Raw genomic sequence first — 16,656 nt, forward strand, 5'->3', positions numbered from 1 at the left:
AAGGAACTTCAAGAACAGAATGGAGAGGGAAATTGTTGAATTACAAATTATTATGAAACTTGGAACAAACACCTCCCTGGAACTGAACAGGATATTGGTTTTCTATCTCATTACATATGCTAAACCCACTTTCACCAAGTATGGCTATATATCCACAGTATTCCAATGTATTTCTCTTTTAGGATAATGTATCAGAACAATGTTTTTGTACCGACATACTCAAACAAGAGATATTGGCTGTTTATCTCATTACAGATACTAAACTCATCTTCCACTATATTTTAATGTATTTTTTCTAATAACAAACTAGAATTATGTATATATTTATGTTACATGTTATAAGGTAAATTAATTGAACATGAAAAACTTCTGGGAAAGAAATGCTCTCATTTTGACCCAGGCTTATTAGCAATAGAATAATTAACAGGCATTCTCACATTCTGACATGTTACTGTTTTATTGGTTTCCCATGCTAATGCAACCCAGATCAAAGGTTTTCTGAATTTGTTAATTTTACTGTTCTGCTATTGGATTTTAACTTTGTACCACTTTGCATTCTAAATCCCACAAGCTATATGTAGTTCTGCTTACTGTACCTCATTCCTCGTCTGAAGAATGCATGCACACGAAAGCTTACATTCTGAATAAAAGTTTGTTGGTCTTGAGAGCCAGTTTCGTGTAGTGGTTAAGTGTGCAGACACTTATCTGGGAGAACTGGGTTTGATTCCCCACTCCTCCACTTGCACCTGCTGGAATGGCCTTGGGTCAGCCATAGCTCTGGCAGAGGTTGTCCTTGAAAGGGCAGCTGCTGTGAGAGCCCTCTCAGCCCCACCCACCTCACAGGATGTCTTGTTGTGGGGGAGGAAGGTCAAGGAGATTGTGAGCCGCTCTGAGATTCAGAGTGGAGGGCAGGATATAAATCCAATATCTTCTTTAATCTTCTTAAAGGTGCTACTTGACTCCTGCTTTGTTTCCCTTTTTCACTGTTACACTAATAATTAAAACCAACTTATTTGTTCTTGAGCACTTACAATAAACTTATTGTTATACTGCCCTGGGTCCTAACGCCTCTTTGGTTGTGGAGGAAGGTATTTGCTGAGAAGGAAGATAGAAGGGTCAGGTGTCTCAAAATATACTACTATCTGGGCTTTTTTAATAGCAGGAACTCCTTTGCATATTAGGCCACACTCCCCTGATGTAGCCAATCCTCCATGAGCTTACAGTAGGCCCTGTAATAACAGCCCCGTAAGCTCTTGAAGGATTGCCTGCATAAGAGGGGTGTGGCCTAATATGCAAAGGAGTTCCTGCTACAAAAAAACCCCTGACTACTATGGTCCATATAGTTGGCAACAGTGCAGTGTTGACATGGCTCTGTAGTATATATACTGGCCATGCTGAATGCAGAATTGCTCCATGTTCAGTATTGTCCCAATACTTTTCAGCGCTAGAGTTCCCACAAAAACAGCTACAATGGACGATCCTGCAAGATGGTTGGTGAAAAAAACATTTTACCTGTAAGTCATTGTAGAGGGGCCATGTAGTGTAGTGGTTAGAGTGTAGGACTATGCTGGATGAGACCTGGGCTCAGCTGTAAAACTCACTTGGTCACTTCAGACCAGTCATTCTCTGTCAGCCTAATCTACATCTCAGGGTTGTTTGGTTAAAAAGAAGGATGGGATAATCTTGCACGCTTCCTTGAGCTGTCTGAAGGAAAAGGCTGACATTCTTTATTGTATCTGCTTTCCCAAAAATCCTGCAGGCCAGGTTAAAATAAGTCTGTAAGCCAGGTTAAAAGAAGAACTGTTGCAGTGGGAGAGCAAAGAGTTGAATTGAGAGGTACCCAAATTGTTGTTACTGTTTCTGTTACGGCAACCAAGAAACTGTTTCCACAGTTCCACAAGAAGCCATTAAAATTAGACAGTGCTGGAGACTTGTGCTATTTTATATTGTATATTTACAAATGTATAAGTTGATAAGATGAGGTAGAGGCATGATTCCAAACTGACTGTATTAATATTTAAAGCAGAAGCAACACGATGCCAAAAGTAAACAGCATGCCTTTAGAACCCTTCACCCAAGCCTCCTAGCCTACACAATATATAATTCAAAACTCCCCTGTTTTCTACTTTCCAATTCCAGCTTGTTTCTTTTTGTCCCTATATGAGCAAGTGGACGTAATCAATAGCTACTAACTTTCCTCTCTTGATAGCCATAACAATATCATGCCCATTGTGAAGAATAATAGTGTCCCAGATCTGTTTAAAGAAATAGTATGCTGTTATTTAATTCATAAATTATAATATAAATTACAGATGAGGGGAAATGAAATACAGTTTCTCATGCTCAAAGGTTAGTTAATGCTGAGCAGTGAAACTCGGGCTCATCTCAGACACTTGCTTTGTAGTACATCCCCTGCTGTTGGCTTCCCCATGGTATCTGTCACTTTAGTAAGCAATGTCTAAAGTTCTGCATCATGTCATCAAATAGATCACGTAGCTGTTTCCCTTGTTAGACTTGTTGGGCCAAGTGGAAAGGAGATACTGATGTGAGAAGTAACCACATCAAGATCAGTTCTCAAGACAGAGATCATCACAAGTCTCATATATCAAATAAACTTAGCTCTTTTCTGCAGTAACAGTCACTCCACCCTCAGGCTTCTGCTTTCCTTGACTTGAGTGATCAATTCCACACCAGTTGCTGTGCAGGCACATTTTGACTTGCATCTCCCTCCAATTCTCTCCACGGCTTCCTGAAATTGTTTTTAAAGATCAGGAAGATGCACAGGGAATTGGAGGGAGATGTGAGTCAAAATATGTCCATGCAGTAACTGGTTTGAGCCAAGGAAAGCAGAAGTCTGAGGGAGGAGTGACTGCTTCTGTGGAAAAGGCCTTAGTATCACCTTAGGTGTGTTTATTCAGAAGTGAGACTCAAGAATTTGAAATTATTTGCCTTTCAATAAACATGCAAAAGCCATGGCTGTAAGAGTTTAAAACCTAATGATTGGATCCAGACTAACATTTCTGCAGGCACAAAGATTAAAGCCCATAAAAGAACACAATTTTCCCATGTCCCCCTGCCTTGGAAGCCTGAAATGCCCCCTGAAATCCTGCCTGGGGGAATGGTGATCCTTGGGGACAAGTCAGGGTGCCATAGGAGATGGTAGGCAGGAAAATTGTGTTCTGTAGGTGGCAATGCTTGTGGGAATGTCTAGTCTGGATCAAAGCCTAACAGAGATCAATCCTTAACAAAGTTGCATCCTTCTAAGCACATTGAAGTCACTCCACTTAGGATTGTTCTGGTAATACAGATCCATGTTAGGGGGTTTCTTCTTTCAGCTTTTCCATCCCCACTTTTTAATGTTTCTGCTCTACACTATAGAGAGTGCTCAGGAGTCACTGGATTGCTGCTTGCTCTTTTTCATAAACCCCTTCATATTTCCCTGTATACAGACAGAGACCAACAGAAAAGAGAGGCCCTTATCAAAGCAGTTGAGAAATACAAGAAAGAAAGGGCACAGATCCGTTCAGACCCTCTAGTTCATTCCAGGAGTGTTTCCAGTGATCATGATAAAGTAAGTGGTCATTTACTTGATGATCTATATACAATCCACTTTGTAGGACAATGAATAAAGTTAATTTTTGGCTTGTTCTAACTGACCACATCGCAAGCTGGTTCAACCTGTAGCCAATTCTTATTATACAGAAATGTCTGCTTTCATGGTTTTGTTGTTTGTTTGTTTTTTAAAAATAAAAGTCTCTAGCTTTCTAGACTGTTCAGAAATCCTTGAAAATACTGACTGCCTACAGGAAAGACTTAGAAAAAGAACTATGGTATCTCTTATTTTAATATTTCATGAGTCTCCCAAGTCAGCTTCAAATAACATCTGGTACAGTAAAAATCATCAGTGGAAAGCAATGTATAGTAACCCCTCGTTTAGAATGTGCAGGTCATGTGCATGACTATTTTGCTATGAGTAGGGGGCAAGTTTATAGGTGAATAAGATCTTTAGGTGATGAGATCTTGTTTCACTATTTAGAATTGTAAGATAAGAGGATAGCCATATTAGTCTGTAGTAGAAGAGCTAGATTCAAGTCCTTAGAGATCAACAAGATTTTAAGGAATAAACTTTTGAGAGTCAAACTCTCTTAGTCAGATACCCTAAAATGCCCTTAAATGCTTATACCCTAAATTTTTTTTGGTCCCTCAGGTGCTACTGGTCTCAAATCTAGCTGTGACAAGTTTTTTAACTCACACTGTGTGCTTTCACATGGTGACTGTTTGCAAGTGGATTTTGTTATTCTTACACAATAAAAAATCAGTTGCAAAGCCTGTTATTTAGTGTGTGTGAATGCACCCACAGAGTGCCTGCCACCCTCCACAAACTTTCAAACACATTCAGAGTTACAGAAAGTCAGACAGCCACAAATCACTACCCGTCTTGCCTCTTCTAAAATATATATGACCATCACATACCAGGTCCTCCCTCTTACAGAGACACCAACAGACAGAATAGCCCAGTCCTATTTAGTAATTGCCACTCACTCAGTCACTGCACACAGCTATGGGGTTGGGGACTCAAACACTGTTTCATTCACATGCCACCACAATTTATTCTTGTCCTAAAATATATATAGACTGAGATCTTAATGTGTGTGTGTGTGCGCACACACACACACATACACATGTGCACACTTCTTTCCCTGAGACAACTAGCCCACAGGGTTAAACCAAGAGTTATCTGTTATTTCTGATTTGAACATAACATTGAAGTAGAACATGTGGAAGTTAAAAACGTTCTTTTCAATTGAATTTTTAAACTATTCCAGCATTTGGGATCCTTTGTTAAAAACCGACCCTTTTCAATCAGCTTTAAGCTTGCTCTTCTCCACAATTTCACTCAGTCAGGCTCACTCCCTAACTGCTGTCTTCAACTTTTGTAACTGTTGTTTACAATTGTCATCTTCACTAATATTTTATCAGCTTCCATTGCTTGCCCTTAGGGAGAGGTGGAAACTAACCTGTCCATCACACTAGCATCGTAGGAAAAGGGAAAAGTCCCCTGTGCAAGCACCTGTCGTTTCCGACTCTGGGGTGAGGTTGGTTTCACAACGTTTTCACAGCAGACTTTTTACAGGGTGGTTTGCCATTGCCTTCCCCAGTCATCTACCTTTTCCCCGCAGCAAGCTGGGTACTCATTTTACCGACCTCGGAAGGATGGAAGGCTGAGTCAACCTTGAGCCAGCTACCTGAAAACCCAACTTCCACGGGGATTGAACTCAGGTCGTGAGCAGAGTTTAGGACTGCAGTACTGCAGCTTTAACACTCTGCGCCACAGGGCTCTTGTAATACTGACTTTGTATTGTAGAGTTAGCAGTAATAGCACTTCCTGATTATTTTGTCTTCTCAGTCACCCAAATAGAGAGGACCCAAGAACAGAGTTGTAAATTCTCTTTATGTTAAAAAGAGATATTCATGTTTGTAGATTGAGGGGAGGAGGTGTTAATTAGAGATGTAAGATTCCAGAAAGTTTGAAGCCACAAGTGGAAACCCCCCACCCCAGTTTTGTTTTGTTTTTTTAAATAGAGATTGGGTAGGGGGGCAAAAAAAAATCAATATAATACTTTCCTATCAGATAATTTAAGTAAAAAATCTTGAAATTTCCCAGTTTTTTCATTGTAAAACATGAGAAAGTGTTCAGGCTTTTTCATGCTATACATTTGGAATGAGTAAAATGCTTTGAGCCACAATTTTCTTCTCACTCGAAAAGGGAACATATTTCACAGGGGCTTTGTTTCAGTGCTCCCCAAAATTTTGCATTAAAAAAATGAAAAAGTCTATAGGTTTTTACATGCTATGTATATTGAATATGAGGAATGATTTTATATAATACATAAATGGAATGTGGTTCACAGGCTCATTTTATTTTCCAAGGTGGACCTCTATGAGGAACAAGCTGTCGTCCTTAGGGAGGCTTTTTTGACAAGAACGATCATTCCTCTTACACCCACTGTAGTGCTTCCCCCCCCCCCCCCGCAACTGGACTTGTTCTTGTTTTAATCAAAATTCTTATTACTTTTAGATGAGAATAAAATCATGGATTACATGACCAGGATTTAATTTAACTTGTTTTCCACAACACCATTTGCTTCGCCCACTCTGCAACTGATTATTTATTGTATGGCAACTGAAATTAATCTGCACGGATCCCACGTGATCATCCAAAATGCTCCCTTGTGTTGGAGGGTTTTTTACATCAATATTGGTATGATGGCTTTATTGAGCTCAGTATTACCTTCTGCTCACACTTTCTGGATCACACCCACTCTCTTCATCCAGTTATCCTTGCCTAACCTGCACAATGAATGTTGCGCCCTTTGTGACAAATCTGCCATCCATCTAAAGAGACAACTTATTTGCAAATTCTTGGTCCCACTCTTGTACAGTTTTGCACCCATCCTGCTTAAATGAATTCAATTTGAAGTTGAATAATGTGTGTAGCAAAATACTGGGCAGGATTCCATCTCAGTTTACATTTTTGAATACTGTCCTCAATTTACTGGTAAGTAAAAAGCCTGACATGCATAAGATTAGCACATTAGGGAGAAAACTGCTGGCCTAGTTTTGTACTTAAAGGTAGCCTTAACATGTGCAAGCATTTTTACATGACAGGGGTCATTTCGTAGGAAAAGAGGTGCTGGAGCTCATTAGCACAAGTCATTTGCTTAACTCATTTTCATATGAGGTTATTTAATGTAATAAGTATTAGCTAAATCCAGTTTACCAGTTATCTCTTGTGATCAGTCATGTACTTGACAGCCATCTAGTGTTTATAATCTCAAATGAACAGCACAAACAGAAGGTTATTTGTAGGGCTCTGCTGCATTTGGAAGGCCAAGTTGTGCAGGTTTGATTGGCTGAATTTCTGCACCACACCATTTCCTAAGCCCGAAGTAAGGGACTATATTTTTTTAAAAAGAAACAAAATACCAAACATTTATGTATATACTTAAATATTCATGTGCACACACAGGTTAAAATTGCCTCATTCCTGTTTAATTGCTTAATCTCGGGCTGTTCCTTTGTGGGGAATTTATACTGTGGCAAAGGTTTCATGCAAAGGCCACAATACTGGAAAATCATAATTGCATGGAGATCTTCTGTGCAGGCACCACCCATACTAGCCCCGCCCCCCTTAGCCATCTATTTCCTTACATGAAAAGGCATTATAATATTAGCTACCTGATTTTAATCCTTTTCCTAATAATCCCCAATGTAGCAAAGTTTGAATCCAGTGGTACCTTTAAGACCAAAAAAGTTTTATTCATGGATTTGTGAATCAGTTCATGTTCACGAAAATGTATACCTTGAATAAAACTTTGTTGCTCATAAAGGTGCCACTGGACTCAAACTTTGTTCTTCTGGGGGCCATCTGTAATTCCATAGAATTAGTCCCCTTGATCCAGTTTGCTTGAGATTTGGGAGAGCTTTTAGTGGCAGGCAGGATTGGTTTCCTGGAAATGAAGGTGGAACACATCTACCCACCTGATTCAATCCCCAGCATAGTTTGCTTTTTTTCAACAATGTGGTACACAGGGTTGATATTTTCATTGAGCTATCTACTATGACCCAAGGTCTCTTTCCTTCTCCATCTCAGCAAATTCAGATCTCATCAGCATGTATTTAAAATGACAAAAACGTTGTTCTTGCCACCCTCATAAAAAAAACCCTCTCCAGGACTTCCAGACTCCGTCATCTTGGCTTCAGAGGGGGCTGCAGATCGTCCTCCTGCGGCAAATCTGAGTCTGGCTGTTGGAGGGGTGCCACAGAAGTGATGCCCCCATAGAAAAAGCCCGAAAGAGGCTTTTTCTTTGGCATGGGATTTTTACGGGGAGAGAGGGGTTCAGCGGCAGCTGCCCTGTGTTTCCTGTATGTTCTGAGGCTCCACAGTCATGAAAAGCTGGTGTACCAGCAGAAAAAGAAGAATGCGTGACTGCTTTTTTGCTTTTGTTTTCTCCAGTACGTCTTTGAAGTAGCGTCTTTCTACTCCTAATGTGATGATTCTACTTAACAAGTAGGTGCTTTTCTAATTCCATTCCTTGATGGGTCACTTTACATAACAATGAGAGACTAGCTCAAAAGAAGACAAAGAAGGCCTCGGAAAGTTATGAGCAGTTTTAACTATTTAAATTGGATTGAATATAACTACTAAAATCGACCCAGATTATAATTGGACTTATACTAAAGTGATTATTATTAGGTTGCAACATGATCTGAACACAAAGGAGCTATATTCCAGAGAGATCTGTCTCTGTCGCCTGACTGTATTTGAAAGAATGACATTTGAAATCTCAGCTGGAGTTGTTGTGGAATGTGGATTAGCAGGAGTTGGAAGCTATTTTACAATCTGAACTAAGAGACTGAGTTTGTTATCAGAGAAAAATGGCACTGCCTAGCTAAATGTCTCATGAAAAAGATATCTTTTTAAATATCATCTCTCTGAAACAAGATCTTGCCTCATTTATGCAGCTCATTTAAGACCAAATGAGTTGTTTTATGCTGAAAGCTAATGAAATTGCAATCCAACAGGAGTTAAGCGCTAAAGAGAGTAAACTGACAGCTGTGAAATCGGAAAGGGAAAGTGATGTGCTCTGAAATAAACAACGGAAAATTAAAATGGTCTCCTATATCACAGTTTTAAAACAAGACCGGAAATCAAGATCCAGTGAAGTTATGTGGAGAGGGAAAAATGGTGTTGAATTCTTCCTCCCATTGTTGAGGGGGCAGGCAATATTGAGAAGAGAAAAGGTACACTTCAATCAATAAATCAAGATGTGGAAAACTTTCCAGAAGAAGGATATTGGAATTTTTTTTAATTTTTGTGAATGGCTGGCTATGAAACTCTGATTAAGAAGTGGTATGCGATTTTAAAAGGAAAGCTGTGGTCAAATGGGCTGACTCTGATGTAATATGGATGCAGAAATTAAAGGAACTTAATCATTGGGATGAAGGATTCCTGAATTTTGGTTCTTTTTTTTTGTGAGCAAACAAACATAACTATTAATAATGAACAGAAGTAAGAGAGCTGGTAAAATTGTAATTAAATATATAGTCAATTTGGATTAATGTTAAAGAGTGTAGATAACATATTTCTTTATATAGTAGATGTATCTACAGTATGCTTACTTAGTGAGATTGCTGGATTAACGGTTGTAAAACCAGATAACATAATTGTTGTGTATCTGGTAGATTTGGTAACCTGGTAGAGTTGTTTTTAATATGCTTTTTGGAGAAATGGTTTAGACTGAGATAGACAAATTACTTAGTTATATCCTATGTAATTTGTTAAGGATAAAGATATGATTTTTATGTGCTTGTTTTAATAAGGATTTTGTCAAACCAACAATCTAATTTGTGCCTATAATAGGCTTAAGTTAAATCAGATAAAATTGGCTTTGAGACAGTTGGGGGGGGAATTAACTTGTTATACCTATTTGTGTTTAAGAAGAAATGTTTAGATTCATATTGCTATTACTAGTTTATTAAAAAAAACTTTTTCTGGTAATGAAAGAAAGGAAGGTAAAATATATGGAGATTTTTATACTCGTAGGTAGAATGATTTGAATATTTTATTGGGAGGTAGAATTATAACTGATATATTTGTACTGTTTTCTGTTTCTGCTTTCCCCATTCTGTCAATCCCCCTTTCCCTTTTTTTATGTATTCTCTGTAATGCTTCTTTCTTTTGTAGTTTAAATTAATAAAAAAATTATAAAATTGGAGGAAAAAAGCCCTCTCCAGAAGTATCACTAAAACAAGAGAAGTTAGAGAGGTAATAAAATATCTCAATTACAGTAAGCAGAACCCACAGAAGCACCTAAAATGAAGCTAGAGATGCCAGTCCTCAGGTGGGGGATCCCCAATTTTGCGGGCTCCTACCTGTCAACGGCCAGCTGGCCAATGGGGGAAGCTGCATACACAACAGCAACCACTGGCATCCACCCCTTCCCCTCCCCTCCTGTGAGATTTAATGCTGGGGGGTGCCCATGCCTGAATTCCAAGTCATGGATTTAGGCATGCAGGGAGACAAATTCAAGCATGCAGGGTGAATTCAGGAATGCAGGGTGCCAGAAGGTTCCCTTTAAATGGTTCTTGCAAGTTGGCACCATCAGCACCTTCCGTGGGGCTGCATCCCTAACATGAAGACATCACTTCTGTGTGGTGTCATCACATTGAGGATATTCCCACCAAGTTCAGGAATGCCCCCCAAAGTCCCCTGCCGGCAACGAGGCAGAAACTGGCAATCCTAAATGAAGCTCAGGCATATTGTATTGTGATTGTGTTTCTTCTTTACAGGGGGTGGAGGGAACAGGAGTGTGAGAGTTGAAGGGCAATTTCAGCTTCTGAAACTCCTGTGAGCCAGTGACAGTATAGTCTGCAACCTGCAGAGAGAGAACTTGGATGCCTAAAAACCCCTCCCTCTTGCTTCCTGAGGCCTTCCTTGGGGAAGTGACATTAGCATGTGTCTGTCGTGTGTCAGTGTTTTACCAGGCCTGGTTGGTTGCCTTGGTACAAATTTGCTAGGTTGGTTTGGCTTATATTCTCTGGTTTGACTTTGGTTCTGTTGGGCTTGCCACATAGGCCTGAGATTTTGTTGGGATTCTCAGGTTTGATGTGAATTCTGTTGGTCATATTTGTTCTGTTTGCATTGGGAGGCTTTTGGGCAGTGGTTGCTTCGCTTTCTCTTCTGTGTTTGGCTATTGGCTTCTTTTCCTGGAGGAAGAATGGGATTTTTTTTCTCCATAGGAAACAATGGAGACAAGTTAGATGGCTGGGGGCCATCTGTAATTCCACAGAATTAGTCCCCTTGATCCAGTTTGCTTGAAATTTGGGGGAGTTTTTAGTGGCAGGCGGGATTGGTTTTTCTGGAAATGAAGGTGTCACTTGTTTAAAAATTAACCATTTCTGCCCCACATAAAGTGTCCTCTGATAAAGGATAATAGACAAGAAATTTTCAGAATTAAAAAAAAAAAATCCAAATCTCAAAATGGTGTTGGGGATCCAAATAATCTGGAACACCAGTATAGAAACCAATCCCAAAATCTGAATTTTAAAAAACACATTTTTCACCCAAGTGTGCATCTCTAGATAAAGCACATGTAGTGTTGATGGGCAGGTATGTATGAGAATATGTAACAATGTTTTCCATATTGTTTGTTTATATCAATAAGCAAGTAGAACTTATTCATGGGACCTTCTGCCATTATAGAAACTCTACTGCCTTTCTAGAAACCAGAACAAAAAAGAAAATCTATAATAAGATGAATTCACTGATCACAGTCTTCATAGGAGATGTCAGGAATGTATGTATGAACTTCAAAAACACAGAACACATCTTCCTTCCTTTGTAATTCCCTATGGATTATAATATGTATATTTTTTCATATAAACCCTGTATAAGTAAAGAAAAAAATGCAATTCCTTCATTGAAAAATGTGCTGCCTTTTCTAATCTCCCCCATTTTTATTTAGTTACAGAGCGGCCTGGATTTGGCTACAAGAAGAAGAATGCAAATGCCATCCTTGAAACAAAAAGACGAGTGCTTCCCCAAACATTTCAAGAAGCTACATTCAAGAACTCAGTCCCAAATTTTAAGTGCAGAGGAGGCCATCCAAGATATTGTCTGGTGGTCTTTATCTCAGGCTCTCTACAATGGCAAGAAGACAGTTCACCAGCATCCTCTGCCACTTGACCAGTCTCACAGAGTGAGCCCTTCTCTGCGCCACAGCAGAAAGATGCCATTTCAACCCCTTCATAAGAAAACATTAAATAGAGACCTATTGGATGTTCATAGACAATGGTTTACAGAAACAAAAAAGCCCTTTACACCAAAAGTTTTAAAAACGCCAAATAAATCATTACTTTCAAAATACAGGTATTATAATTCTCCACAAAGAAAGAAGACCTTCTTGTCTGATAAACCACTGCACGAAAACCCAGGAAAGTTTTATAGGTAAAATGCTCAGCAACTTAATTTTGCATATGAATAGCTAAATTTAAAAAATGAAAAATGTAGTGGCCTCAGTTTCAAGCAAATAATTTTAAACTGCTGTCAATGTTATTCAAAATGTTCTTTTTTAACTTTCAGGGCTCTGGAAGATAAATGTCTACGATCTTATGCAGATTACTTCATGCAGCATCCAGTCAAGGTTGTTGTACCCTATTTGGTATTGAGTGAAATGATATGGGCAGTAATATTCATAAATATAAGCAATTCTGGATCTGAGCACAAGGCAGTCTTAGACAAAGGCTACTTATTGCAAGACAGAATTGCATCAAGCATTGCTGAAAGAAATTTTAAATACCTACAATGATTATTGTCGGTGGTGATTAACTCAAACTGGTTATTCAAACAATTGAAAATTGCACATTTGGGGAATTGTAGTGTTTCAAGGTAGGTAATGACAATGGGTGATTCCAACAGAAAGATCTAAAATAACAGCTGTCTTGAAAACACAAACAATGTTTTTAAATGTACGAAAGTAATAGCTGAACCATCCTAGGGTTCTCTTTCCAAGAAGAGACTCTAAATGCAGCAGTTGTGTGTTTAACTAAACTAATGGAGTCAGCTATCATGTGGGAGAGATACAAAATTATCTACTTATCTTTAACTATCAACTTTAACTACTTTTCTTTAACAGTAACAAATAAGCATTGTCTGTGAACAAAACTTTCCTCTTTTACTTTTCTTTTTAGTGTTATTGTATACAGAAACTGAAAAGGGTCTCAAGAAGGATAGCAGAAGTATGCCAACATATGTACAATCAGATGTGTGTTCCTGTACTCAAAGAAACAAAACTTAGGAGATGGTTGGAGATCTGTGATCTCATCTTTGCAGCATTTTTAAATAGTAAAAGCAGGGCATGAGCCAGCTTGTTTAACTCTTCCATCCATACAGTTTTGCAACTATAAATCAACCCCTTCTCTCTGTTTCTAGTAGTCTTGGCAGAAAAAAGAAAGGCAAAGAATGGATGCCCACCTTTTTTTCATTTTGAGGCCAATAACAGCTTGGAGGGGTCAGTTTCAACTGGCAAAATTGTGTCAGATTTAACCCCCTTGCTTCCCCACAGCCTCACACAATAGCCATTTCCATTTTAAAAATTTCTGGGAAGATCCACAGTTTTCTCAATGTCTTGTGTTCTTAGACTGTTAGTATGGAATACTCTGGTTTTCTTTCCCTTACCCCACTAATGATTTTTGTTTTGAGTCATCATTACATTATTTTAATAGTAGTTAATTGGTATATTTACCATGAGAGGGAGCCTGAAGGCTGATTACGCATATTAGCAGCTTTTTCTTCACAGGGGGTATCCATAAGAAACATTCCCTCATGTGAAAATAATGAGATAAACCTATTTTGTAATGCTATTTCTCCATCAAAATATGGAAATTTGATCTTAATGTACCTTGGAAAATGCATATTGCAAGGGGCAACAGAGTCTCTGATACCAGTGGGATGAGCTGGTACAATCTGAGACATTCCAACTGCTCAGAAAAGACCAGTGCCTGTCCTTGGCACAGGCACTGGCATTTGCCTGCCCCCCATCTCCTTGGAGGAAGCACAAGGGTGGGAGGGCCCAACTAGAACTCAACATAGGAGTGCTGGCCAGTTGGCCCAGCAATAACATATTCACTTTACAGTCTCTGTGAGAAGGGGTAGTTGGCGGTTTAGCTGAGAATGAACTCTCACACAGGCTGAATCCAAGGAGGAGCTGTGTGCACAAGTTAGGACTGGAAAGGGTAATTGGAAAGTGAACCTGGGAGGCTGGGAACCTAAAGAACAGAGAGCCCAAAGGTATGGCCACTGAATGAAAGAGACCAAGAAAACAGTGGAATAATTTAATAATGAAAAAAGTGAAAGGAGAGTGAGTTTGAAGAAACATCTAGTAGACTATGGGCTAAGGAGTGAAATGGTACATAGAGTTGCCAGGTCTAGATTCTAATAAGGATCCTGTGCCTTCAACAGCAGGGAGAACATTGTTCACTCTTTGGTTGTTTTCCCTACTATCAGCACAGAATATAATGTATTAATTTGAAGGGGCCAGTGGAAGACTAAAATGAATGAGGTGGTGTACTGAATTTTGTATTTCCTTGAATTTACCAGCTAATGCGTTGGCAATAGAATTCTAGTTGTTAAATAATACTAGTGTCTGCCATCTACTACTGCCATGAAAAGGTGTTGCAACATTATGTGTAACTAGGAATAAAGCCTGTTGTGAAGAAAACTACAATGGGGTCTAGAAAGAGACTCAGGGTGAGTGCCCCTCCACCCTTGCTGTCTTCCCACCCACCCAAGTGAAGGCATTCATTCCCCCACTTCACCTCAAGGGGAGCTGATCTCTGCCATCTGGAGAGCAGTCGTAATTCTGAGTGATCTCCAACTCATACCTGAAGATTGGCAACAGTGGTTCCCCAAGAGGAGATGGCTGGTTTGGAGGGTGGAGTCTATGGCATTGTACCTGTCTGAGGTTCCACCCCTCCTCAAACCCTACCCTCTGCAGGATCCACCCCTCAAATCTCCAGGAATTTGCCAACCTGGAGTTGCCAACTGCTAAGTCACACTAGCTGTCATAGGGTGGCTGCTGCTGAACAGGAGCCAGCAGCCAGGCCTAGTTAAATCATGCCAGTCAAGTGGCATCAGGTCACCCAGAGGGTGCTGCCAGGCCTAGGGTAGCCAACCTCCAGGTGGAGCCTGAAGACCTCCTGGTATCACAACTGTAGACAACAGATCTCACTTTCCCTGGAGAAAATAACTTCTTTGGATGGTGGACTCTATGGCATTATATTCAGCTGAGGTCTCTCCCTTTACTAACAGAAGCATATTTGGTTGCCTAGCAACAGCCTCTGGCTAGCAGCTTCCCCAGTGGCCCCTGGAGTGAGGCTGAAGGGAGGAGGGAGAGAGTAAAGGAAAGAGGCAGCTGCCATGGCCTCTGAGGAAACACTTTGTGAGACCACAGTAGAGTGGCAGCCCTTTCTGAGGCCAGTTGATGGAGAGGACACAGAGGAGTACCAGAAATGTATCTGTTTCTGAGGTAAGACTGTTTTGGCAGTTTGTTAAGTGTTCCTGAGCCTGCAGTAGGCGGGGGACAGGGGAGTCAGCCAGTGGGAACCCAGAGGTGGTGACTGACACATGGTGGGCCAATGGTTTGTTGAGTGTACCCATCAGCCAATGGGATAACTCCATTTTGCCATCACCATTAGGGATATTAGATATGATGATGATATATGCTTCAAAAGTGTAAAACAATATAATAGGTTGTACGTTACCACTGTTCCTCTGGTAGAGTCAGATCTCCCCACCATCCACCTTCCCTTAACTGTGTACTGCAGCATCTGAATAGACATTGCTGGGAGAACTGTGCAGGTTGGGGGTGGGGGGCTGCATTGCACAGACAAGATGGCACCTCTGCCTCCTGTCATTAAGATAACCTTCAGGTACACTTCATCAATGCTTGTAGCAGGGCATCCCTGTGGAACCTTTACCTCCTCCTGAAAGCTGCTTTGGGTCTCCAGTTGGAAGAAATATATAGGAGATATATAAATAAATAATAAATAAACCTCCTCCCTTGCAATTGCACCAACTGGCCAAAGGCAGAGGAGAGGCAGCTCCAGGGCTCCAGTGATTCCTCAGGGAATCTGTTCCTGTCCATGCAGCTGCATGTGCAGAGGAAGATGGACTGAGTCAGTATAAAGATTTACCCATAATGAACATCAACAAATACTTTTGACTTGCTCTTGTTTGCTCCTGGGTATGACAACCCAAGAACACGCTGTTTGTGAAATTTGATGGGCATACACATGCATTTTTTGGTCTGCTTTACTTTAAACCAGGGTTTCCCAAACTCCTCCCCCCCCCCCCCACGATGGCTTGGCTATTTCTACACTGCTCCTTCCTGGCCCACTAAAATTTGGGGGTGGAGCCAGGAGATAAGAAATGATGTCTCCCCACCTGGCGGGAATACTGCAAAGGCAAGTGATCTGCCTTCCCCCCCCCCCATTTAAACACCACACCAGGGTGTTTAAATGGGGGGGGAGCCCAGGAACTGCCTTTGCCATCTCCCTGCCTGGCAGGGAGACTACAAAGGTAAGTGATTTGCCTCCCCCCCCCCCCCGGTCTCCGCATTTAAACACCCTGTCAAGTGTTTAAATGGGGAAGGGAGCCCAGGAGCTGCCTTTGCTGTCTCCCTGTGACCTGGCATTGAGAGATCCTGCAAATGGGAAACCCTGTTTTAAACTATAGAGCCCTGTGGTGCAGAGTGGTAAGCTGCAGTATTGCAGCCCAAGCTCTGCTTCACAACCTGAGTTTGATTCCGGTGGAAACTGGGTTCAGGTAGCTGGCTCAAGGTTGACTCAGCCTTCCATCCTTCTGAGGTCGGTAAAATGAGTACCCAGCTTGCTGGGGTTAAAGTATAGATGACTGGGGAAGGCAATGGTAAGCCACCCCATTAAAAAGTCTGCCATGAAAACACTGTGATGCAACATCACCCCAGAGTCGTAAATGACTGGTGCTTGCACAGGGGATTACCTTTATCTTTTACTTTAAACTAAACAAGCATGTACTCAGGTATTCATACAAAAAATAGAGGACTTGTGAAACAT

The 16,656-nt window shown here is 40.6% G+C and overlaps 1 protein-coding gene across 1 annotated transcript in view; it reads left to right on the forward strand.

The window, feature by feature from the left end:
- LOC132576675 (spermatogenesis-associated protein 7 homolog) overlaps positions 1-16,656 on the forward strand; it is a 130,011-nt gene that overhangs the window by 68,085 nt on the left and 45,270 nt on the right. The window contains exons 5-7 of the mRNA XM_060246080.1: positions 3,450-3,571; positions 11,529-12,010; positions 12,146-12,206. Coding sequence (XP_060102063.1) covers positions 3,450-3,571; positions 11,529-12,010; positions 12,146-12,206 — 665 coding nt within the window. The remainder of the gene's footprint in view (positions 1-3,449; positions 3,572-11,528; positions 12,011-12,145; positions 12,207-16,656) is intronic.

This window comes from Heteronotia binoei, chromosome 1 (genome assembly GCF_032191835.1).
Source record: "Heteronotia binoei isolate CCM8104 ecotype False Entrance Well chromosome 1, APGP_CSIRO_Hbin_v1, whole genome shotgun sequence".
Taxonomy (NCBI): domain Eukaryota; kingdom Metazoa; phylum Chordata; class Lepidosauria; order Squamata; family Gekkonidae; genus Heteronotia; species Heteronotia binoei.